At 34.8% G+C, this 27,431-nt stretch overlaps 1 protein-coding gene across 2 annotated transcripts in view; it reads right to left on the bottom strand.

Moving 5' to 3' along the window:
- The window catches only part of CEP112 (centrosomal protein 112), a 173,716-nt gene that overhangs the window by 125,995 nt on the left and 20,290 nt on the right, over window positions 1-27,431 (bottom strand). For both annotated transcript variants that reach the window (XM_059828064.1, XM_059828063.1), the window contains exons 7-16: window positions 25,929-25,976; window positions 25,711-25,788; window positions 12,321-12,407; window positions 10,329-10,428; window positions 9,002-9,120; window positions 6,783-6,926; window positions 3,841-3,995; window positions 3,378-3,507; window positions 2,310-2,402; window positions 1,438-1,497 (exon numbers count right to left, since the gene is read on the bottom strand). In XM_059828064.1, the coding sequence (XP_059684047.1) occupies window positions 1,438-1,497; window positions 2,310-2,402; window positions 3,378-3,507; window positions 3,841-3,995; window positions 6,783-6,926; window positions 9,002-9,120; window positions 10,329-10,428; window positions 12,321-12,407; window positions 25,711-25,788; window positions 25,929-25,976 (1,014 nt within the window). The remainder of the gene's footprint in view (window positions 1-1,437; window positions 1,498-2,309; window positions 2,403-3,377; window positions 3,508-3,840; window positions 3,996-6,782; window positions 6,927-9,001; window positions 9,121-10,328; window positions 10,429-12,320; window positions 12,408-25,710; window positions 25,789-25,928; window positions 25,977-27,431) is intronic.

Genomic DNA, 27,431 nt, shown 5'->3' with positions numbered 1-27,431 from the left:
GTGTTTTTTTTTTTTCCTCCTCCTTTCTCAAAGATTTGATTTCAAAAACATACTTACATCAAGATTTATGAATAGGCAAACTGCTGTAAAGTCATCTATTAAAAACAAAGGGTCTACTTTCTTGTTTACTGATACAGAGTTACAACTTCAATGTCTGTGCTTACTGGTGTAGAGTGATTGCTGACATGCTCTTAGCCCATGCTAAGTTGCATTCTCCCAGACGATCCTCAAACCTCATTCAAGATTCACACAGGACAGGCACCACTGCAGAAAGGTAATAGGGATGCATCCACCTTACTGTCCAGAATCGTAAAGTTTAATAGTGTAGATGTGAGCCATTTGATGGCATTTGGACTTGGTGCCTGGAAACGTCACCAGTCACATTTCATCTGTACTCATCTGCAGAGGAAGTGATGTATTGCAATAAACCAATGTCCACCATACTTCAATAGCTAGAAGATATCCAAGTTATGCTAATATATTTTTATTATGACCTGCAAAATTATTCCAATCCTAGGCTTTTCTTGAGGCCAACACTCATAAAAACCATGACTTGCCTAAAAAGACAAATGTAGGCTAGGATTAGGCCAAAACTATCTTGGAACAAAAAAGTATTTGACTGCAAGTGCAGAAGGCACTAACTCAAACCAAAAACTCACTACAATTCATGTTGCAAATGCTATTACCAAGTGACAAGTAGCTATGATCACAGTTCATTATTTTATGTTATAAATTTGCCACATTTGGAAATGACATGTTTGAATAACACATCCTTTCAATTAAATAGGCATCTAATGCCCCCTCTTACTTAACACTGCGTGAGTTGAACATGTAACGTCACTAAAATTGGAGTTTAATTTGAAACCTATTGATGTCTGAAGTCTAAAAGGGTAGACAGTATTTGCAAAGTGCTTTAAGATGAAGTGTTTTTGATGAAAATTACAGTTTTTAATTTAAGCTTCTGATGTAAAACCAATGCATGTTGACAATATAGAGAGAACACATTCCAATCATGGAGAAGTATGGAATAAAGATATACTGGGGAAAAAGAAGTATGGAAGAACATATGAACACTGACAACAGGTCAAGCTAAGTTGAATTTAGTTCATTATCTTTTCTCTAACAGCAGTTAACAGCAAATGCCAACAAAAGAAGTGTTTACAAACAGGACAGGCTTAGAGTGGCGTTTCTTTGGGAATGCTCTCCCAGCATCCATCATTTGGCAACAGGTTCCTAGGATCAGAGGCGATATCTCTGTACTTAAATAGCTGTACTTAAAATCTTCCTTGAATTTGTCCAATTATTTTTCCAACCCATGTGAAATGCTTGGATTCCAAAATTTACTTCTTTGGGGATCTCAGAATTTAAACCTTTAGCTTCTGTATACAACAAAATTGGAAACGTGTATAAGATGGTATATTTTCCTGAAAACATTACCTGTTTTTCATATACACGCTCCAAGTGAAGTCTGTCCTGTTGAAACTTGTATTCTTGATCCTGCAAAGAGATGTGTATTCCAAATAAACAAATCACATTTTTCTTTCATTTCAAAGCAGTCATTAAACACACACACATTTGCTATTATATAGAATAGTCCATAAAAATTAGAAAACCACTTTATATCATTAAAAAATTATTTGACATACAAAAAAATGCAACCAACAGCAAAAATATCCACACATAACAAAACTATCTCAAAAGTCATGATTCCTGTTTCCTAAAGAGAAACAGCAACTTGTTCTCCTGAGCTATTAAAATGCCATTCTGTACTACATCAACTGTGAAATGAAAGACATAGGAGGAAAAGTAGATGCCAAAACTCCAACAGGATTGACACATGATACAGATGTGGAACTCATTATCCTGAGATAGTAGGATTAATTTAAATGCCTACAGGAAGGCGGAATATTGAACTGAACTGTTAAATAGCAACAAAAATAAAACCAATTTTGAAACTGACTTGAAAGTGTTTACAGTTTAGGAAAAAAAAAGATATTCGTAATTCTTTGACATGCTTCTCTAATCCACTGATACACGTTTATACTGTTTTAACATGTGAATTACAACAAACAGTCCAAAAGTTCCTGTGAAAATTCTGCTTTTACCCATGAAGTGATCTCTTTCAGTCATACTTTTTAAATCGACGCATAAGGAAGCGTAAGGTAACACTTTATATATTTCTATGAATAAAACACATACAAAGATGCATGTTATATATAAGTGCATTTTAGTATGGCTATCTAAACATTCAAATCACTGGAAAAAGTAAAAAGGGCTGGTCATTCTTGAGTAAGAAATTCAGGGCTCACCCTCAGCTGTTGCTGTCTTTGATGTTCTGAATCTTCTAACTGTTGTTTTAATAGAGACACACTATGCTGTAATTCTTCAATGGCATCAGATGCCTGTAGGGATTTAACAGAGAAAGGAATTTTTCTGTTGCATTCCTCATTAACTCTACAGATACGTCTTTTGTGGTTTTAAATTTATTTCTCAAAGGTGCCTCAAAATCAGAAAAAATTATCAACTTGGGAAAAAACCTGTATGAGTTTACAACTCCAGATACATCACTTCTGTCTGTCTGGTGAACTTAGAAATGTAAACAAAACCACAAAAAACCCCCTAATAATAAAAAAACCTTGGCACTAACAATTGAAAGAAAAATACCCTGTAAATTAAGTGGAGTAAAGTATCATCAAAGCTCCCAGAATTCCAGTAAAAAAATGCAAAAGACCCCATTTGTCCTATGGCTCTAAGGATTAGCAGATGGTATTTAAAACATGAGCCTTCTCTACAATTATTTAACTTGAAAATTATATTAAATATATACTATATTGATATCTACCAATATGCATAGGTAGATATGAATCTGACAGATTTTTCTACAAAACAGTCCAGAATTACTACATTTCGGGAGGAATGTACGCTTGCAGAATTTAAAAATAATTTCTTAACATAATGTTCCATACGAAGAGGCCTGCAAGACGGTGTATTCCTGGAAAAAATATTTTCCCTCATTGAAGAAGCCTTATGAAAACATTAAGTCTTCAAGTGTGCTGAGGTCCTCTGGCATCCGGAATTTTTACAGAAGCACAAACAAAAACAGTGTATTAATTGTACCATATCTGAAGCAGCTACAGAAGTACCACCTGTATGTACACATACACACCTCCCCCAGAATTATCAGTCAACTTCAGATGATTTTTCAGTCAAACTTGGGAATGAAAAATTAAATCACAATTTTTTTTTAGACTTACGCACATGAATAACTTAGGGAACTGAACAGTTCCTTGGATTTATTCATAAGCATTACATTTATATTGAGGAGACCACTTAAAAAATAAACAACATTTTAATGCCTATTATACATGGAAGCATACCTTAGCTGCAGAGAGAGCATGTTCCTGCTTTATAAAATTTGTATCAACATCATATTTACTTTGTAGTTGCTGAATGTTCTGCTCATATTCCTGTATAATATGGTCCTTGTCTTTCTGAAGTGAGCTGTGCCTACAAGTAGTGAGCAAACAGAATATGGAAATTGCTTTCATATTTTGGCATCTTACCTGCTCAGTATCAATTCTACAGAGTATGAAAGTCTGCCTGTACCATGTGCTCATTGTAACAAAATGAAATGCTTATAAATAATGGAAAGATAACATACTCCTTACGATGGTCATTTGGGTCAGTTCCAAAATGAGTTTTACATCAATTAATACATTTTCATGAAAATTTTCTAATGCCAATTACCATTCACTGAGTTCTTGAAATAAAACTAATAATGTTTGCTTTTGGAAATTCCATTTTCTTCAATGTTAAAACCAGCAATTGCTATTTAATTACCTTGCTTTCACTTCCTGAAGTTCAGAACATACCACCTGGTAACGTTGTTCTGCATCAGCCTTTTCTTGAGACAATTTTTGACGCTGTAAATTACTATTTTCAGCTTCAACAGTCAACTGCTGGACACGAGCCTCCAGTTTTTTGACCGTCTGGTTCTAAAAGAATAGGTCATTGTAGAGAAAACACCAGAATAAATTAGTGTATACCCCTGTTGTTATTCAGTAGCCTAGAGCAACAAGGTTCTTTGGTGGTCTAGAAACACAAGAGTTACAATAGCAAAGCTGTCATCAATCATGACAGTAAATTCTATGTGGTATATAAAAAATAAATAAATCTTCAAAATATGGATGTCTAGTATGCGCACACACACACCCCCCCACAAAGTAGCATATCTTCTCCCCTAAGTAAAACAATATCTGCAACTGATTTCTAAACTACAAATTTTTTAAAATGGGAGAGAAGACATATTTCTATGAAAAACTATAATGGATGATAATACATGTAAACCATTTTTAGACCTTCCATTAACCAACGGGTGCATTATCACTAGCGATGTGTACAACCTTATGTGGGAAAGAGTATTTAGGGCAAAAAACCCCAATATATATAAAAAGATTTTACTGATTATTATGGTGAGGAGCAGATATAAAAGTCAGCTAAAAAACATATTAAACTATATAGCATCCGGTGAAATCTGTAGCTTTCTCATGATGAAATGATCTTCCAAGTACTTTTATGACTATCATATGTTGACATAAAAAAAATTTTTTATATATATATATATTGAATTTCTAAACTAAAACAAGGAGCAATGCACTCTAGGTTACTAAAGAATTATAAATATTGAACAACTGCCTTTTATGTGCACACTTTGGCAAAACCACATCCAAGGATGTAAACAATAAGATACAGTAATATCTGCTATGGATTTGGAGGATATAAGAGGAATCATTACAATACAAATGCTATACGAACAGTGGGAATGCCATCTAATTGTGTTTCAAATCAATTAACAAATATTAACTAAATAATTCACCAATCATTGTATAAGGTAGGTATATCATCTCCATTTTATTACTGGAAAACGGAGGCAAGCGGAGAAGGAAAGTGTTGTGCACAGGAATATATCAAATCCGTATCAGGACTGAGAGCACATTCCTCAAGTCTCTGCTGATATACCTTTCCCTAATCCACTTCTCCATATCATTTGCTTAATTGCAGTGCTTTCTTTTCAAGAAATTACAAATATCTATCAAAAGTTGTATCCTTTCCCAACAACTTCAACTCCTAATATAAGCAATTTTACAAATGAGCAGAACGAGAACAGGCAGGTAGCACAAGACTACTTTACTACTTCCCATTCTTCCCTAAATTTACGTTAATATGCACGGAAATGAGAGAAGAATTCCTCAGGAGGCTAGAGTCAGAAAAATAAGACTCAGCTGTCCTTCCAGGATGTACGTATCATAGTTATTTTTATATTAACAAAGGTCCAAAGATGAGGGAAGTGGAAGAGTATTTTCACCCTCTGTTAAAGTAAAATAAAAACTGAAACATCTGCCAGCTCAAGGCAGTGCCCCAACTGTCACAGAATTGTTAAGTGAGCCTGGACTAACACAAGAACCTCACACAGCCAGAATGGTCACCTGAACTTCCTCGGCTGGCTTAAGGTATGTCATGAACATAGTACAGCAAACTTTTCCATCAATGCAAAGCCAGCTGCACAGTATGGGTTGGGGGGGCGGAGGTTGTTTGGTTTTGGTTGGTTTGTTTTTAAGAACACCACCGCATAAAAAACCAAAAGATTCATACTTAACATACTGCCAAATATCATAATTCCTGCCTGGCCCCCCACCCCTCAAGGAAGTTAATACTTGTTCAACGCACAAAACCCTACTTATCAGTTCTACGGTATTAGTTAAACTGTCTAGCTGATTTCGCTTGCTAACAGCTATGGCATTTCTTGACAACGTGAAACTCTGAACAAGGAAACTCTGAAATACCAACAAAAAAACCCAAAAATCAGGAAAGCGAAAGAAAAAGAGAAAAAAAGAAAACTAATTTCCAGCGACAGTCTAGTCTTTCATCTCAAGCCCTGCCTTGAACTCTACCTTGTTTAATTATTAAATCAGAAGCTGCTCAGCAAGATCTGTCTAGTTTTGATGGTTCTTAAATTCAATCTTGCTGACAGACTGCATCCATTTTTCTCTGTATTTACTGTTACCTATGACATGATCTGAATGCTAATTTTTAAATTCAACATTCATTAATAAAGGAATAAATCTTGTTTGACATTGTCTTTTCACTCATACAATTTTCTTCATACCTCATCCTGATAATAAGTACAGGATGCTTTCTTGAGGATACTTGTTAATTTTTTGCTTTTTACATCGTTTATATAGCGGCACAAAATCCAGATTACACCCACTTACATGTTTCTAATTATTCTAGGAAAGAAATGCAGTAAGTTAGACTAATACAATCATTATTCCTAAAATCCTTTTTATTTGACCTTTAATCTAACAGAAGCATTTGATCATTCGAAGAGGAGGTGGGTAAGTAAGAAGTCACATGTATCTATGAAAATAGATGTACTATATAAATCCTTTTTTATAGTCTGCAGCCCTACAGAGACAAAAGTTTGCTAACTTGAATCAAAAACAGTGAGAAATACTAGAAACAGTCCTTCAATACAAACATATATATATATCTATCTATGTATCTCTACCTGTGTAATATTCATTGAAGGGCTGTACTTCGACAAATTTTATCCAAGGGGAAAAGTCCTTGGTTGGACTGGCTGCTAGGACACTGTCCTCTCCCTCTCACTATCAAAAATACTTCTCAGCTCAACAGTATTTATGTACACTTTTGCACAAATGCATGAAATATGAATACTGCAAGAGACATTTGCTGTCGTGACTTATTTACAAAAAACTTACAGTTGATTTGATCTGTTCCAAATAATCTTCCTCCATTTTGCTAAGACGAGCATTGGTGTCCTCAAGCAGCTCCTGCATATCTTCTGTGTGCTTCTTCCGAATATTAAACTTGTCCTTCTCCATCTCAGCCACAGCATTGTGAAGCTGCATCACAAAAATATTACCAAATAATAAATGGCATATAAAGCTAGCATTTATAAGTATTATATTATTATAGTACATAAATAGAGTAACTAACAAGTACAGGCCATATTTCTGTGCTCTATAACAAAACTAGATCATTGTCTCACTAAATAGGTCTACTATGACTCTATAAAGTGGTAATTTAGAAGTAGAAGTCATTTAAAAAAGTGTAGAGGGCTTAACTTATCTGTACAGAATACTAAAACACAAACACATTTTTGCCCTTCTCTGCTATTCTATTTGTTTACATATTTAAACTGAACACCAATGACTGTTGCACAAAATCAATGAATTTTATTACAGAAACACTAATACTCTCTCCAGATACTTACACTACCGGTTTATCTGCCTCTCAATTTGTAAGAAGGTGGAGAGCCTTGACTATTTGCTTGTCTAATAAAAGGAATATTTGTGTCATTACTAACCCTTGATTTATATTCCAAACACCAGTGGCCTCCCTTTCTAGTTAAGCAGCCTCAAATCTAAATTTTCTATCTATACAATAGTAAAGAATAATGTCACGTCAAGTGAGCATACAAAACTTGTATGGTGTATTGGTTGTGTAACAACTATTAGAAACTTGAGAAATACATAATATCCATTTTACAGCTGAAGGAGAAAGCTGCAATATACAAAATAAAAACATCATTCTAAACACACTGCTAAAATCAGGTTAATTTGCACAAGTATCGATTTTTCTCTCCAACATAAAATCATGGAGATGTCTGTGAATCTGGACCATTATTTAACAGTCTTCAACAGTGGGCAGTAACTTAACACAAAATTTTTCATCCAGAAGATGAAAATGCTAATAAATTATTATTATTATTATAAGTGTCATGTATATACTGTGGTGTTCAGAAGATTTGCTGAATTTGAGATACTTTTAAAAATAATCTGGGAAAATAAATAAATAAATATTTAATCTCCAGGTGCATAAGATATAAATAAACCCAAAATTACTGGGAATGTCTCTACCTCCTGTACAACAGACTATAGTGATATTTGCAATACTGTCAGCAACGTCTATTTAAATAACTTGCATCTATTCAAAGGAAAAAATACACAGAAGTAGTACATAAATTACAAAAATATTGCACTGTTAACTTTCACTATATTTCCATCCTACTTCCCACTACCCACGTTTTTCCGTGGGATACATGCTCCGATTTCACTTCTGAAATTTCATTAAGTTAAAATTAATATTAACATTTTAATTTGCCTCGTTTGCGCACTGGCATCATTGACGACAATTACAGCTGTCGGAACAGCACTTGCTAGGTAACTGCAAAAACCGGCATGACCTCGGGCTGAAAAGAATGCTTCTCTAAAACAAAACAAAACCCCACCTAACACTGAAGCCTCAAGGTCTTAAGCACAAAGGACAAGATTTATGATTTATCTCTTACAAGACAAGAATTAAAACCAACATCACTTCCAGATGCGGGGCTGCAAAAAAATTAAATTAAACAGCATACTTCATCCACGAAGGGAGGTGGGTTTGCCCTTTTTGTGACCCTCCCTCTCCTGAGAGGGGTAGGCAAGACAAATACTGACAATAATCTGGGCAAAGGTGAAGCTGTCTTGCAATAAACTTGCTTGACTCTCTGCTTTGCCGCTGTCTTGAGTCTAACAATAAATAAAAATACACTGAAGAATTCATGACCCAATGCAAAAAGAATAGTTCAAAGGAATCACCGTGGCAGCAGGTAGCAGCAGGTTTACCGAGATTAAAATTCCATGTCAGGTCACCCAGAAATAAACACTTCCCTAATGCATCCAGGGACTTGCCAAGAGGGCCAGATGAACCCCAGGAACAGTGACCAGCTGGGTGGGGTGGGTGGATGGGTGGGTGTGGGTGTGCAAGCCTCAGCAAAAAGTCTTGCAAGATTACTCCAGAAAAAAATAAAATCAGCGTAAGAAAATATCACTAAAAGTAACATATTCCTTATACTATTTTTTTTAAAGTGACAAAATGTATTATCCCAGACATACACTGTAGGAGTCTTTCAAAGAAAGCAAGTATTACTCATTACCCTTTTCTCCCACTCATTGTTCAAAGAATCACTGCTTTGCTCACACATCTTCTTTAACTCCACAATCTGCTTCTCTTTTGCTTCTCTGACGACTTGTGACTCACGAACAAGGGTCTGAACTGTCAGAAATGGGAAAATAAACAACCATTCAAGAGATACCTTTGGGATTTTTCAGTGTTGGCAACAGATGCGATCAGATTACATCAGTTTTCCAATTGACCTGGCTTTCTGATGCTTTTTGGCTCTTAAAAATTCTTAATGCATGTGCTCCTTTAAAATGTAGCACTTAGATTCTGTGTCACTACACTATTACAAGGTGTTCTCTCTTCTCTACTTTATTTGCAAAATCTTTCATAGTGAGGTTTCCTTACTGAAGCAGTAAATACACATCAACAAAATTCTGTAACCTAAAGAAACAGGCATTTTTAATCTGATTTGCTGTGCATTCTTAGGAGAAAAGGTTCTTGTGAAGGTTGAATGCCCAAGATATACAAGGAAATTAAGTTCCCTGACTTGCAATTTAAGTGATTGCATCAAGAATTCACAGTCTGACAAACTTTGTGGGAAACAAAGCAGATACATATTCACTTTTCAAAAGCGACTGATGATTTTCACTATCTGGCAAGGTTTAGGTGACTCGAACACAACCCGTTACAGCTGAGGGCAACCACCAGCCCACCAACAGAAGCACCAGATCCCATGCTGGACAATTTACTTTCCCAAGGAGCAGGAACCAATACACATCGAACTCTCTCCATTTTTGTTCATAGGTTACCAAAGTTGTGTATTATTTCACACTGTGGTTTAGTCCATAGCGTAAAAGGACTCCAAGGAATTCTAAAAGAAACTAATGTTCAAAAATTGCTAACAAGCCACACTCAGACCAAGTTTTGTACTTACAACATATTCAAGACTACTATTCATGTTTGAAATCTCTTGCCACAATAGTCCTAAGTAAGTAATACCTTGTGGTTTGATTAAAATGTACTGAATGTATAAATAAATTAACCTTGAGCCAGAGATTCCAAAAAGTTTGAAATAAGTGGTCAAAATACTTCACGAATCAAAGAAACTTTTTCTGGTGACTCTCACAAAACCTGCAAGTTTTAAATATAACAAGATCACACTGCCTCTTGGAAAATTTCATTTGGAAAATGGACAAAGAACCAGGCAGGCCTCTGAAAATCTAAAGGAAAAATTAGGTCAAGACCTGCAAATGAAGAGGAAAGGGACATCTGCACCTAGAAGGAACACATAAGCCCACTGACACAAGAAGGATGCAGTACAATACCACTACGCAGAAAACAACCATGAATATAAAAATCACCTTTTTTCTCCAGTTTTCTAATCGTCTCCTCAGCTTCATTTTGTTTGTTTTTGTAGAGGGATTTCAATACCTCTATTTCATCATTCTTTCTATCCAAAATCTGTAGGGAAAATTCACAATACTTTAACAAAAGTCCAAAAACCAAAACTACAACCAGTGCACAAAATAATACAGACTGATGTCTGTCAAAGGAGCTGCCTTCAAGAAGTGCTTACTTAGGTCAAGCAGGACTAAGTGATTCAATCTAAGTAATTTTCACAGCTAAGACACAAACAAGGGATTTGTTTAGATAAATGTAGGCAGCAGAGCAGATGAAAAAGGAGTTTCATGTTTTAGGGGGGTCTTTTTGTTATTCTTTAAACTTGGGCAAATCCAATGTTGCTTTTGTTGAGTTTGGAAGTTTCATGGTGCTACTACTGCAAATAGAAAGGAATTGTTTCTGGTTTCATATTTACACTGCCTAATACTATTTTAAAAATCTAAAATTGTCAGCAGGTTTAAGAAATACTTAAATCATCAGTGAACTTCATTACACTCTGGTACTTCACCAATTGCAATTCTTTGTATGTAGCCCAAGAAACAATGGGTTGGAATAGAGCAAGTATATGAGGTGTAACTACATTCACATTTCTGTACACGCTGATTTTGGAAAAAAATGCTCAAATACTCGCACACTTTGAGATAGCATTTTAATTTAAACTTCGTGTTTAAGATAAACATTAAAGTCACAGAAATTTTATAACAGTGCCCCAAATTTCTCATCAAACAGAAGCTTTCATCTTAAAACAATATTACTCTATCTGCGTTAAATGTTTTGTGTCTTTAAAGATTACTATGACACTATTTAACCTTTTCTAAAATATCCAACGTTATTAAACAACTTCAAAAGATGGAATTCTAACATCAGTTAGAAAAGGATGACAACTCAAGGGATGAGAAAGCATTTAAACTATTTCTTATTCTCACAAAGCTGTTTCCGTTAGACTCTCAGCTTTGCTAGCTAGTTATGCTTGCAGACTTTGAGAACAGATGAGCCAAATATGCACCTGACCAAATATTAACATCCTTCCAGGAGGCTTTGATGTGTCATAGCGTTGTGTCAACACACTTCCTCCAAGTCTGTGACTCAGTCTTCAGAAACAAAACAGAGGTACTCAGTAACACAAAGCTTACAGTAGGGTAAGTGATCACGATCCTGACGCTGAGCATTTAACTCCCATTGCGCTCCTGGGATCAGAGTGCTTCAGAAGGCACTTGGGACCTCGCAGAATTTGACCCCACATGTTTAAACCACAGTAATAAAAGTAACAGTATGGTCTTTGATAGTTTTTTTTCTAATCTTCCCAAAAGTGGTGTTATGCAACACAATAAAGACAAATCCAACTTAACCTAAAGGAAATATATCTGGTGTCATTTTATTGCTGTGAAGAATTAAAAGCCACATATAGCTTTAACAATGCAATAACAAATAACGAACTGTTTGACCAGCCTATGCTTTAAGATACAGTCTCAAAACGGAGACACGAGAACAAGCACTATTGCTGTATTAGTAGGAACATATGTGATATACTTGCAGATTTCCCTGTTATTTTTTTCATTTTGTCCATAAAAATTTAATTAAGTATTTTCGTTCACATTTTTCTATAATACGAGTGCTTTCTCTCTAAAAGAAAAATCACGAATTTATGATTTCATCAGCATATGAATCAACAGAAGCTGTTAGGCTGGTAAAATAGGTTGTCTTGTTCAAACCAACAAACAAATCACCTTGTATTTTCATCTGCTTTCTGCAAGCGTTCTTCCCTTCCTAAGTTTATGTTGTGTTACGCATTCCTATCAGCTTATGCAAACTGTTACCTACAATCTTACTTTACAGGAACATTAATTGCAATTGTGAAGAAGTTAAAGTACAACTGCAAATTATTACAATCAGATTCTCTATTATTTTGTTTTATATACTGGTTTTGGAAAAAAAATAGAAACACTTCTTACCTTTTGAACATCAGTATCATGCTTCTGCTGTAATTTAAGTTTTTCTTCATGAAATTTACCTTCCACTATTTTCATTTTCATGTCCAGCTTTAAAAAGCAAAATAGAACAGATATGGAACGTAATTAAAACAAAGAATAAATTACGCTAATGACCTTTGCATAACTTTTAAATTATTCATTTACATCTTTGAGAAGGCAATGGGAAGTCACTAACAAATAACTGCTATGAAAAATCTATATTCAGTTTCTCAGTATTTTCATATTTATTTGATAACTGTGACAAAAAAATCTCAACCTAAAATATGTATTTAGAAAACAAATTTGTAAGATGTTTTCGTTGGCAATAAAAACAACTGCTACTGCCCAGAAAAAGCTATACTAATCATCCTTTATTTAAATAAACACTTAAGAATGAAACTTTTAATATTTCTGCTAATACACCAAGTATGGTAAACTTGCTTTTATTCTTTAGGCAGGTGTTACATTTATACAAAGAATGTCCTTTAGCCCAGATGCATGTTTATTTTTGTTTGTTTTCTATTATTCACAGATTTCACATTATAAACACATTTCCTTTTAAAGGTTACTTATAATGGGATTAAGGATATTACTGCTGAATTTGATTGCTAAAATACATTTCCTGCTTCTGCTTGTGTTTGTTCAAAGCAGTGTACTTGAACCCTTCTGACACAATAACACATTGCCACTTCTTACTTATAGGCTAAGTTTCCAGCTTTAAAGTATTTTTAAATCTCTTGCATATTTTCACTATGCCATTAAAGACTGTCTTCAGGACTCTGCAAATATAATAGGTATTTTGGGTTTCTCAGAGTTTTCTGAAAAACAGAAGTGACATCTCGAGTTCAGATTCAGGCTATTCCACTTCTACATTTAATCACCTCCACCATTCAGAAAGCAAAGCAGACAGAAATGTTTCCCCAGAGCAACGGATCCCAACAACCCCCCTCACCGCAGAAAGGGCGGGCCAAAATCATTGGAGTGCAAGTACCAACATCCCACCAGAAGATATCTTTAAGCAGTTTGTTGCCAACAGAAAAATTTCTATTTGCCTTTTGGATGTTCTAAGAGCCCACGGTGCTGAGACCCACCGGCCCTGGAGGTGGACACTGGACCCCCATCACCAGCCAGCTATTTTCAGTTCTCAAATTTTTGTTTTGCTCAACTGAGAACCTGACTTCTAATAGTCTCAAGTGACCAACTCTAAAGGAAACAACAAGCATTATTCATTCTGCCTTTATTTTTACTCCTTTATCTTATTAAAAGTAGTCATTCAAGCATGAATCTTTATCTAACATATACAAACACACTGCAAATTGTGAATTTCTTTTATATGATTAACTTTGTGTTATACATTACTGTTTATTGTGACTTGAAAATATCACTACGTTATTGAGACTTGAACACATGAGCTACAAGAATCCAAGTCAACTCAAAAATGCAAAATGCTGTGCAGCAAATACAGAAGACTCCTCAAGAACTGAAAACAGAAGCAGCAAGAGAAGCAAATTCTTTTGATTTCTGGACTCCACATCCACTGATAGCCAAAGTATATGCCTGCTTGTTACTCCACATATAAAGAGGCTACCTATCTCGCAAGACTAAATATGTACATAGTCTTATGCAAATTACCAGGGGAAAAAAGTTAGATTGACAATTAATCCAAAGAAAATAGATGGTATTCTCAGCTGTCAGCCATCTCTTATCATCCAAAAATAAGCATCACAATAAAAATGCATGTTCTATTCATGAAATATACACATATTTCTATATGAAAAGAAATATATGCATATATCCCTCCAACAAAGTGACATCATAGAAGAAAATCTTAGTACCGGGTGATAAGTAAGTGTTGATTTAAAAAAAAAAGAGCACAGTAATCCACTTCCAGATAGACAGTTTGTGAACATTCCATAAATAAATATGAAGGTCTTGTAAAAACACAAATAGTAGAAACTAAACATGAAAGAGACTCCAATCTACTTGAATTACATTAAAAGCTTATGAATTACTGATGTATAGCTGTTGCCCTCACATAGCTATTAAATCCGCACAAACACATTACAGTTAAAACTCATTAATAAAGTGAGAATGTCTTGGCTGATGTAAATTAATCCTTGGCGGTTTGCACCAGCTGAGATCTGGTCTACGTTTTATTATTCTGTAGGTTGAAAGAACATAAAAATAAATCAAACTCTAAAATTTGTCTTGTATTAAATATGGACATATATTTTCAAGTGATGGTGATTGTTCTCAGCCACATGGTTGTGTTCCCACAGGTTGACAGCAGAAATCCCTGTACTTGAAGTTGGCTCCCACTCCTTGTCATTAATCTTCCACTTAACACTATCACAACTAGTTCTCATCAATTTTAGTTCATTAAGTCATTGCACTGCTTCCAGTAGAACAGATGTCCCTTAAAATTTCACAGATTTTGGGACTACTTTCCAAAAAGGATTGGCAGGTTTGTCCCAGGAGAGCTAGTTGCAACCAAACAACAAATTTGAAAAATGTGTCTGTCCAAGATACAGAAGTCAGCTCTTAATGAAGGCAAGCACTATAATAACAAAATAGATTACTACTTCTTTGAATACTAAAAAGAAATAAATACTCAATCTCTCTTACTTGAAAAATCCCAAAGACCAACTCCTCAACAGCTGAGGGCTGACAAGGTGATACCTTCAAAAGCACTCAAGGTCCTCAACTTCTATAAACTTAATGAAATTCCAAAGTTTCAGCACCCCAGACATTTTCCTGCCCTATCTGCTTCGTCCACAACTTACACAGTTTTGTCCCTTCAGGACCTACTATACAAATAAACGTGAGGAGCCCCATATTAAAGTGTTTGAAAGTTGATGTGCACATGGAGTTTTCAGCTAGTCTTAAGAGAAAAGCTATATTTGTAATGAGTAACTGGTGAAAAATAAAATAAAATAAAAAATATCCAGCAGCATGGAAATTTTATAATGGTCCATAGTTCCAAGACACACATGTATCTTCATCACAACTTCTGGAAGTGTTAATTTGAGCATTTGCTGTAAAAATAAAGATAAATTGGTTTAAAAATCCTATCCTTACAATCTCTTCTGTGGAAAACTGCTGGAACAGCCAGAAAGAATAAGGACAACAAAACAGTGTCCTATAGCAAAGCTTGAAGTACTGGTTTCACTTATAAATCTGCTTTTTGACCCACCCTTCGTGTAAGGCAGACTTCCAATCTCACTGCATATGTAGATAAAAAAATTGAGTCATGTAAACACATTTTAAAAAGTGATCTCACCAAGGCTGGGATTGAAGCAAATGGGCTCATCACTTCACAACTGGAAACTTCTCCCCTTCGTTTCAAAGTTTAAACATGTTATTAAATACTAATTTCAATAAAGGAGTATCTTTCAAATTAAAACCACACCAGACTCAGTCAACTGCATATCTGTAGTTACCAAATGTCAAACCTCATTTGCTGAGTTAGTCTCAATTTCCTGTGGAGTAGCGCTTTGTAACTTTACATGCTACTCTTCTATAAAGCGCCCTTTGCACTTCAGCTTTATTTATTAAACACATAGTGAGAAACAAAATAACCCACAACAGTATCAAAGACCTTCATCAGTTTTAGAGAAAATAGATAAAAACAACTTAGAAAAGTCATTCACCTTGTTAGAAGCAATTAACTGCGCTCATGCTCATCAGTTTTAATACCTTTTATTACCAGTTAAGAGGCAACAGAAAACATGAAATTTATGGCACGCTACCATTCACACACACACAAAAAAGGTGTAGATATTTAGCTGTAGTTGAGAAGTTTGCAACTATGTATGAAATGCAGCCATTGCTGTTGCCTGAACATCATTCCTTTGGATTTCTGTCATTGTTTATTCTCCTTACAAAGAGTATGAGGCAATTAAACCCTAAGGCCATGTAAACATTACTGATGTCAAACATCTGTGCTGTCCCTGTTATTTAAAGCCATGGAGGGTGGTATCAACAGAACTGCTTTTATGTGCCTAGTCACACTTTCTCCTTAATTTAAAAAAGCAGAACACCACCAACACCAGCAAATAGTTACCTGAAAATGGGGTTTCACTGTATCACTGTCCTGTAATTTCACGGCACACGTTAGGTGCTACAAAAATTTAAATAATACTTGTCAAACTTAAACCGATAGAGTCTAATCTGCAACTGTCATAAATCTTTCGCAAAAAAACAAAGGCGGTATCTCATTTTTTCATGACAGAAGACAAACATTCATCTTGTCACCATTTACACAAACTTGTAGTAATATTTAAATACCTGATTTAAAAGTAAATCAGTAAGTAGACTAACAATATTAATCAGAGATAGCTTTGAACTACCAATCACTGCTCACTTGTCTTCGTTACAGGGATCACCCTTAGGCCAGAGGTGGCATTTTGAAGGTTTAACATCCATCAGAGATTTTTCTTTTTGGATATTTGACAAAACAGTACTTGGTGCTTGCCAGATTTTTTCCAAGTCTATGATATAGGGGGGAGGGAGGGAGGAAGTGAGGAAGGGGGAGAAGGATGTAAACAATAAATGAGAACTTCAAAGTAAGAACTAACAATGTAGAACAATGACTTGTATATCTTACAATATACGACAGAACTTATTTGTCTTGGTGCTACACAGCTGCTAAAAGAAATCAGTGCACAACACAAAGCTTTGATATTTTCATACAAGAAAAGGGTTTGTTAGAGAAAACCCTAAACCAACAAACAACTAGAACTTTCTACGGAATTGTGTTTACTCAATTTTTACATCCAGGGTTAAAAAAATAAATACCAGTAATTTATACAGTGTTTTAAACTATATAGGCAGGCCAAGGCAGGAGATACTGTACTTGCAAAACATTCAAGGTTAATTATACATAAAGACATGCTGACTTTAGACAAAAGTAATTTGGAATAGCATCTCCCACATCATAATTAACAAGCTATATTTTTTCATTGTGTTATTTCTGTATCTTATATTGTACCCTCAAAAATTATTAAGATTAGCTTTGGGGTATATTAATACTTCTAATGTTCAGAGCAATTTAAGAACCAGAATAACCACCTAACTATCTAGAAAAAAAAAAATCACTGGCATGAAAAAAAACAAAATTCATACTTTATAATGATTTATTTGAACAAAAATTTCTACAGTAAATATAAAATTTAATCATATTGGAACTAATCTTCCATTTTCAAAACTGAAATGCTGAAAAGCTTGCGCTGAGTTTACAGTATGTGGAAAAAATACTGTTCACTTCCAACTTCATTGCATTCAGATGTCTGTAACCAGCACACTTGTCACATGATATATAACTTAGTATCGCATCTTATATTTAACTAGTGGCTTCTACCCACTTGCTCAAACAATTTTGAAGATCAGCATCTACTTTTTAAGTGTTTTCACTGAAGAGAGAAATGCATTATAACACAAAAAGACAGCAGGAAGGGTAAAATGTGATGCATATAGAAACACAGCTCATTGTTCACACGCTGATGAATGTGCTGATCATACTCCCTTCTCATGACAATCAAGAGCTGGAAAAATCTTCACAAGTAAAACAGGCAGAGTACATTAGGAAAGAAGACTGACTGATGTTCCGGGTCTATAGCGAAGTGAAATGTGCATAACATGACCGAAGTATCAAATATGACCACAGGTCTTAAAAGTCAAACAGATTTGATTTCCTTGCAAGTGCAGAAGGTATTCGGGGAGCACGTTGTACAGGAGAGTTTACTGATCTTTACTCAAAGTCCAAAAGACAGGCAAGAGGAAAAGCTGTTTTCTGGAAGAGTTAAGATCCTCAAGCCTGTGTTGTTCACCTAAACTACTTAGAATAAACCTTTGAGAGATAACAGGTAAAAGTCTCAAGACTGAACAAAACACAAGACAGACCTGGTGTGGATGACGTTGTGTGTAACAGATCACCAGAAAATTCCAGGAAGGCTAAAACCAGGGCAACATTTAAGCTGTGCCAAGGTAAAGCGATGTAAGTCTACAGACAAGCTTGCAGCCCTACCAAAATGCCTTACAAACAAATAAGGAAAGTTAACAGATAAATGTTTTGTTGAGAAGAAAAAAAACAAAATACATTGTCGAGAAGTTTGCTTTTCTTCACAGGTTAAGGTTTCAAGAGGAGTTCCAGGTACAGAAGCAGTACCTGCTGCACCTCCCCGAGGTTCAGCTTGGGTCCCTTGATACATTCTATACCATAAAGAAGGACTATTTTGAGTCTTCGACATAAAAAAGTTTTATGATATGGCAAATGAGATTCTTAAGTATCAAGGGTCATTGTTTCTCACTGTTTCAGATGCAGACACTTCCCAAAAATGTCTGGGGGGGAGGGGGGGGGGGGCGGGGGATGGTGGTGCTTAGCTTTGCCACCTAGCTGGTCATACTTGATTGAAATTTCCAAGGCTCTATCAGACTTTAAGAATAAATCCCTGTAAGTTAAAGGAAGTCATAAATAATATTTTTTCTAGTGGAACATTACACACAAAGGCCAGTTTTCCATCTGGGATTCACATTAATGTTGGGCTTTTTCCTGACATTTGTGGTCATCCTCTGAGTGTAACACAGAAATTTTCCAAAAAAATTAATAATTTATAACATACAATGCCTAAGGTGAGATAAATGTCTTGTAAAGTCTCTGTTGCAAAGAGCTTACAGTCTGGATAAACTAGAGAGAGCGCAAAAGAAAAGCAGTATCAAACAAGTGAAACATGCAAGCCAGAAATTAGAATGTAAAAATATCCTTTATAAACATGGCATTTTGCCCAGATTCAAAGGTCCCTCCACAAAAGTCTCTGTTTATGATTCAGAACTATATTATTTGACCTAACAAACATTTAAACTTCTCTCCAAATATCTACCCTTCTTTGTATCTTTACTCTTTAAAAACACTACAACTGCTACTTCCAGTTATAATGTTTTTAGAGAGTACTCTCTGAAGAGAAACTAGATATTCACTTAAGTAAAAAATTAATATGGCGTCGCCCCATTTTTAGAGCCACTAAAAATGAAAGGCTTTGTCCTAAATCAAATCATACCACAGCTTTCCCCGTCAAGAAAAGGTCAGACTTTTTAAATGACACTGAACATTAATACACATTTGCTGTATACAGAAAATAATGGAATGGACAATTGTTCTTATTCATATGTAAATGTCATTAGTCTCTTTCAAGAGAGAACAATGTATTTTTCATAGATTTCCAAGTTAGGGGTGGTGGGAATAGGGAGAAAAGCATAGAGCTTTGTATCCCAACAACTGTAATAACTTGAAATGGTATTTTTACTCGAAAGGATGCTTTCTATAGCTAATAAACATAACATGCATATTAGCACTACAACACATCATATTACTTAGCTTTATTTGGAGCGGCAAGTGTCCCACTTCCATACGTAACAAATACATTGGCCACTAGTAGTAGAGACTGACATCAGTAAGTACCAAAAAAGTTCAAAATATGTTTAGAAATTGTGAAAGCTTATACATGGTAATAACTTACTAGATGCAATTTCATAAAAGACAGCTCAAAAATGCAACAAACTGTATCTTCAATTGGCAGCACTGAAAATTGAACCCAGTTGAACCTTGTGAACATGCATAACTCATACTGATTTCAAAAGGGAGTTAGTAAAATCTGAGTATAATAAAATAGGAGATACTACTTGAAAACTTCATATAATTCTGCATAGTGCCGAGTCCAGTGAAGTTAATGAGCCTTTATACACTTAGTCAACACTTACTTTTTCTCCCCAATCTTACTCCTTTTTTTTAATATGTTGTACTTCAGCAGCTACTGAATTTTTTTTACACTCATTTCAGAATCTCCTAAACCGGTCACTAAAACTGTACCCCTACCTTTATTTCGCAAGTGTAATGTAGCAATAACAGTGTGTAGTACCTACTTTTTCTAGTCAATGTCTTTTCTCTCTTAAAAACCAGGATCTATATACGTAAAAAAAAATTTTTTTTTTTTTTTTTAAGAGAGAGAGACAGACACTTTGAGGTAGAGATTAATCATGCAGCAAAAGATTAATTCCCAGCTGCTTGGCAACCATCTGGACATTCTACTGGTTAAAACACTAGTTTGAATTGCTAACCTACCTCTTTGATCTTTCTCAATGTCTCCAGCACATATGTGCAATAATTAAAGACATAGTTCACAAACTACTGCAAAAAAAATAAATAAATAACTGTACGTGTACATATATATCTCCATGACCAGACCAATTAGTATCAGGAATTATAAATCACAAGTCAGTTTATGAAAACATGTCTCATCCTGACATACACTGTATGTCTCGCACCAGTCTAGCAATAAAATAAGGTTTGGGTTTTATTACATTACATTCTGAAGAGTTATCAAAGGAAGACAAGATGCGATTTCCTCACACGGAAGACAATGGACAACTTGCGTATGTTCTGAGGAACAGGACATTAATCAGCGAGGAATCATGTTAACAGAAGTCAAGATTGCTGCGTTTTTAAACATGAACTAACAGATTACTATTCAGAAAGATCACTTGATGGCGAGAATCAGTTTACAACTGAATTCTCAATATAAATCAGACACTGCATTCAAAATAGACATCAGGTTTGTGGCTAAAAGGAGAAAATTCAGATGAACTAGAGAATATTCAAAGTCACAATACACACTGCTTAGAATATTTTTAAGGGGAACAAAACAGTATTTTCAGAACCATGTTGTCATAAGAAAATAGTTACGAAAAAGTGAAAATCAAGATGAAAGCAATTATGTCATATCTGCCTTTTCGCATTTTCTTGCCCCTTCTTCTGGGCCACACTTGTGTGAACAGAATTCAACATGCATTCCTACATTTTAACAAGAATATTCACCAGAATTAAAAACCTTAACAATTTTTACCCCTTGGAAAACAGCAAGATGTTTATGAGCAGAAGTATGACTTGGACAGTTCTGGATGAACAGGACAACAAAAGAAGGGGAACAGTAAAGGAAGAGAAGTGGAAGCAAAGAACAGAGGGATCAGAAGAAAAAAAATTCCAACACACGAAACTCCAGTTATTGTAAGATTCAAGTTTTGGGCCCACACAGATACCTTTGTGACACAAATGCTTTCAGAAAGTCCATCAAAAACACTCTCCTCCTATTATTAGTAAATACCTCTGAGCTTAAAAAGCGTAAATAGGATCACCAGCCCCATTGCATGCCTAAGCAGGCTCCTTTAGCTGTATTCAGCTCTCCCAATTCCACACACGTATCTATATCCATCTACCAAGAAGATTTGAACTCTAGAAACATACATACACACGAGCACACAAACTTTTGTTTCATTATAATATACAAGAGAACAATACTGATATATTTTTTTACTATTCTTAGAAGATATGAACAAAATATCTGTTTTCAATGAGGAAAAAAGGCAATCCATGATGTACCTAAAAGCACAATAATGTTAATTTTACATTGGTAAAAAACTCAGTTTAATTACAAGAGTCCTTCCTTTAGGATACTGTCTCCATATTAGTTTTATTTATTGCTTTTAATTTGGCATGCATTAAATGTTTAATTCATGTATTTAAATACTTTGCTATATAACAGAGCAATTAAGAGAAAGAAATCAAAACCAGAAGGACAAAGCTCACTGATCACCATCTCCTTCTAACTGCGGGAACACATATTTTTATTTTCAAGTGGATTTTTTTGTTGTGGGTTTTTTTTCCTAAAGCCCCACCTCTTTTCTATAACAACACCAGCAAGTGTTACACACTCTCCCTCCCAAGTTCTACAACTTTCCTTCCTGCTTTCTCTTTCCTCTACATCCTATGTATGCTCCCTTTTGGGGAAAATCTATATCACAGCCTTTATGCAACTGTCTCCATTGCAAGTTATAATCTCTTGCCAGATAAGTGAGAAGCACAGTAAATCTGCTGCTTTCAACACCTTAAATTCAGAACACTTTTAGCCAGACCAAGACTTAACTATAACATGATCACTGCAGCATGCTGATTTTATCTTGACATAAATGTATCACTAGATACCAATACTTTTGGTGCAGTAAAACTATATACATGACTTGATGATCCTTACAAACAAAACCTGTGTCATGCAACAAATGAGAGTGCTCATTCACAAAAAGAGAAAAAAAACATAAATAAAGATTACAAAGATAAAGGTTCTAAATAAATAGTTTTTTTAAGAAGGCTCTATCTCAAAGACTGAATTCGTGAATAGATAAAAAACCAAAACCCCTCTCTTTCTTTTCATCTTACTTCCAGTCCTCAAGCCATGAAAATGCATTTTCAGGAGGAAAAAGATGTCTTTTTCTCATTCTGTACACGCTAAGTTATCTTTCACTACCCAGCTCATCTCTCCTTTTCTCTTCCTCAGTCCTCATTCCACATGACAAATTGCCAGAAATTATCCTGCAAGTATTCTGTATCCTCTGCAAGATTCACCCATTGCCTTCCCGAGAACCACTCCTCCCTCCAGTTGCACTGCACTAACTACGACTCCAGCTGATTGTAGGAAAGACAACCATTTCTGCCAGACTGCTTTAGTATCCAAGAAGCAGGAAAAGCACCCGTGCTCCAGTGCCCCAAGACTTTAATCACTGGATTTCCAAAAATCAAAACAGAAAAAACTGACAGAAGCACAGTGATAGAGTCAACAAAAATATTGGAAACACTCGATGTTCTCAGTTAACCCAGACAGACAAAGCTTCATAATACAGTTATTGCACAAAGCATTGAGCTTGCCAGTTTGCCTAAAAAAAAGATTTAAGAGCTGGTATATAGCTCACTACAAATTTACTCCTGATGTTAATTATAACCTTCAATTTAAAAGAATAAAAAGATAAAATTATTTCCAATATTCTTGCCTCAGATTTGTTTAGGTTTCGTTTGCTGAGTCTAGATAAATAAATATCTTTGCTTACAGAAATAAAAAAGAAGGAAATTGAGAAAAATGCTAAGGAAAATTAAGACAGACAAAATGAAAAATTAAGAAACAGAACTTCTTTAAAGAAACACCAAAACTTTTTAAAGGATATATCAGATCAACTAGTTGTTTGAGAAAGGTTAACAAAACATCGTATTTTATTGACATGGCTAAATTTGTTTTTTAATTCCAGAAAAATTTCAAACCCATATCTTAGCAGTGGTATTGGTTCTGTTTTTCTGAAAAATCAGAAATAAAAACTTTTTCTTTCCCCTCTTCCTCTGCTCTGTGGAGTATTGGGTGGCACTCAGGATGACCGAAGGTGAAGTTCAAAGGGAGCCTTTTTCCTATTTATCAAGATAAGCCAGTCACGCCGTCTGTTCTGTTTTCCTGTACTGCTGAAAACGGATATATTCCTGTTTTGTTGCATCTTCCTTGTTTGAACCCATGATTTTTCGGTAATGACAGTTTCCCAAATGGTTTAATCCATGTCAGAAGTATTTGCGGAAAATATGACTAAAAACCACTGCTTGATGATAGTCACATTTTCATAAATCTGTGATGTGGTTATCATTGAAAATGGCCACGTGTTTAGCATTACAGAGTCAAAACAGGTGCAGGAATGGTTTATGAACAAAGGTCTAAAGGTTAAAAGCAAAAAACCACAGTTATCCTATTTTATGTTCTCCCGTTCTACTACAAAGAGGTTGAAAACAGTTAAAGGTTTACCAAAACTCTTTTGTACAGCACTCTCTTTCTGTTAATACATTTACATTCTATAAATGAAAAGGCTTTATTCTTAATTGAGCTTCACAAACAAAATAAGATGAAAACACATTTATGTTTTCTACTTAATAGCACACACATGGCGATTGTGAAATACGGTCTATCATCTTTCCAGTTTAAACTAGCCCACAGTCGAGTACCATTAGCAAAAAGTACTGGATTTTTACTGTGTGGTTTAGAGGATTTTTCCACTGAACTAGAGAAGCATTCGCTGAGTATTTTATGTAGCTACTTGGCATGCATTCCTGTTTATTTAATTTGAAAATATTATTTAAATGACAACATTGTGCTTTCAATTTATTTATTTTTTGGTCTATTCTCACATCTTATGAAACCTTGCCTTGCCTCATGCTGAGGCAATGGTGGTTTGAATATTGTCAATACAAAAGAACAGTCAATATTAGACGAGAGCAGAGAAAGTGAAAGGCACACAATTGTGCAACTGCTGTATCAGGCCGGTTGTTTAAGCATCAAATTAGACTGCCAGCTACCAATATAAAGCAGACTTTCATATACATTACTTTATTAACAGTGAAGTATCTGCAAACCAAATGTACCCTCCCCTGTATCTCAGTTCAAGATGTCTTCTGAAGTGGCCTTGAAAGTAACTTTAGGACAGTTCTAATTCCTAAGTGTCCTTACAACATACCATGTAAAAGGCAGGATGGTTTCATGGTTTGCAGATGATGCCCCTTCCTTTCCAACTCATACATATTTGGAATCCTATGTAGGTCTAAGTACCTGTGGATAGCTAGGGAACTGTGTACATATGCCTCTATTTTCCAAGAGCATCTGGCTGAAAACAGACATTTGGAGGGCAAAGAGAGGACTGTTGGGGGTGGGGGGGGTGTTAAATCTTTTTTCCTAATACATGTTGAATTTCCTTTCCTGAAGTCTGGTCCACCGGACCACTGATTCACTGACTTTCCAAAAAAATATGTAATGCTTACATGGTTTCAGAAGGATCTGAAATATCTATGCGCTAAACATAGTATATTTGAGTTTTGTCTCATGACTGATGTTTTAAATGAACTGAATAGTTTATGACAAAAATATGACAGGTATAAAATTTCCTTAAACTATGAATAACATAAAAATGACCACAAAACTTTATTTCTGTACACATTCAAAACAAAACAACATGATATGAGATAATTAGATAGGCATGCTTTGACAGTAATCTCACCAATTAACAATGCTCAAAAGAAATAATACAAAACCCCATATGAATAAACCAGAATTGGAGCTAGATGAAGCAAATACAGAAATAATGTAGGGCCTAATAGAAATAAGGTCTAGATCTGCAGATTTTTGAAGGTATGTAGAAAGTAAACAAAAATCCTCACTAAACCAAGGTTTCCATTGCTTCTGTTAAAAGGTAGTTTGGAAAATTCCTGGAGTTCAAAGTCTTCTACACTAAAAATTCCTTCAAAGGAACAGTAAATGTGTTCAGAAAGTCTTTTTTATTCCCTAAGTAATTGGGAAATACATTAAGTATTTAATGAAAAGCCCTGTCACTTCAGCAAAAATTCTCTTACATGAGATTTTCTGCTATAACAAACTGCTTTGTGAATAGCCAATTTCCAAAGAAAATGCCCTAACTTACTAATTTAGGTGTAATTTTCTTTTTCTAAAAAACCTAAAAAGAATCTTACCTCTTTTTCATGCATTCGAAATAGTGCCTGCTCATCACGAAAAGTGCTACTTTTTCCTAGGCCAATTTTGGGTGTCATCTATTGAATGAGAAAAAGTTCAAAACAGCTTACTAAGTTCAAAGCAGTAACTCCAAGTAAAATCAATCCTAACTAGAAATGAAAAATATTAAGCATGTTTGTTCGCCCTTATAAAATATCAGGGGAATATAAATACCTACCAAAGACACTGGCATTGGTTTTTCCCGCAAGTATCTTGGATTTTCTAACTGAAAAACAAGTTAGAGAAAAAGTAATCATGTCAGCAATGTGTTATTATTTCTTACAAAGACTAAGAAATATCTCCAAATATTCAAAAAAGTCTGCAATGACAACTTTGAGTACATACTTTGAGAGGTAATCTGTATCAGTGAGGGTGTACTTAACACAGGAACTATATCACTCAAAACAAGAACAATAGAATGGATTTAAGCATGCCTTTGGACATACACACCAGTTCAAGAACTGTTTTCCCCTAGAAAATTTGGTTATCTATTAAAACATAGTTAATCTGCAAATCATCAAAACAGTACTGTCTCTTACATGGCTGTAACCTAGATACAACACACAAATTAATTTTCCTGTGTGTAATTCTTTCTCCTTTACAACATTTCAATGATCCTTAAGAAAAGCACTCAGCAGAATGCATAGCTCCAATAACATATTGCCATCTTTTACAAGTTATAGAAATAGAAAATCTTCATAAGAGATCGTTTGTTGGCCATGACCTGCTCAGCAAGTTTTAAAATTTTAGTATTTCCCAATGCAAATGGACCAAAAATTGGACTCTTTTTCCCCTCAAACTCTTGTGGTTGTATCAATTCTATCAATGCATGTTTTGAAAGAATTTGGCAGATAAATACATAGCTTATACAAAAGATTTCCACTTTATCAGTTAAATTCTCATTTAAATCAATGCAAAGCTAGAATAAATTTACAGATTACAATTATTTTAATCTAGTGCTTTCGAAAAACTACAGTTGAGTGCATTGAAACTATATCCACATATGTAAGTCAGAGACAAAACATAAGGAAATAATTCATTAACAGTACTGCATAATTAAAGCAGCTCTTTCAATCACTATTTTTAAGAACTGACTATAAAACATTGTTCACAACCCACTTCCTCTATCAGACAGCTATATCTTTTTAATTTTCTCAGATGATGAGGCTCAAACATCCTATCACAGAGAATGCATAACACCTAAGAAAAGCTTTCAAGGGTATAATCTTGTAAAATGTGGCAGTGAGATTTGGAATACAAATGTGAACTGCAATACACATCTTACAACATTTAGACTTTTCCCCCCCCGCCCCGAAAAGATTAAATTGATCTATGAGGCATGGCAAATATATGAAATATTTCAAACTTTCTCCAGTATTATTAAATAAATTTGTGTGTTGAATTTATCAGTGAAAAAGAGGCTTAATCCCTCTGAAATTTCAATTTGATACAGTATTATTAGTTTCCTGTCCTAAAAGGTTATGTAGGATTTCTATATGCTGTTGAAGAGTCATCATATTTCACCCAGAAATAGTTGTAGATGTTAGCAGGTTTAACACATACATTCAATTTCAATGAATAGTATTTTAATACCATAGCTGAAAGTATATAAAAACAATAATTTAACAAATTACCTATTTCGCTGTATTGTCAATGAGTTTACTAAAACAGACACATTAAA

Source organism: Gavia stellata, chromosome 22 (genome assembly GCF_030936135.1).
Source record: "Gavia stellata isolate bGavSte3 chromosome 22, bGavSte3.hap2, whole genome shotgun sequence".
NCBI classification, from domain to species: Eukaryota; Metazoa; Chordata; class Aves; order Gaviiformes; family Gaviidae; genus Gavia; species Gavia stellata.
This window is presented reverse-complemented; position numbering and strand designations above follow the sequence as displayed.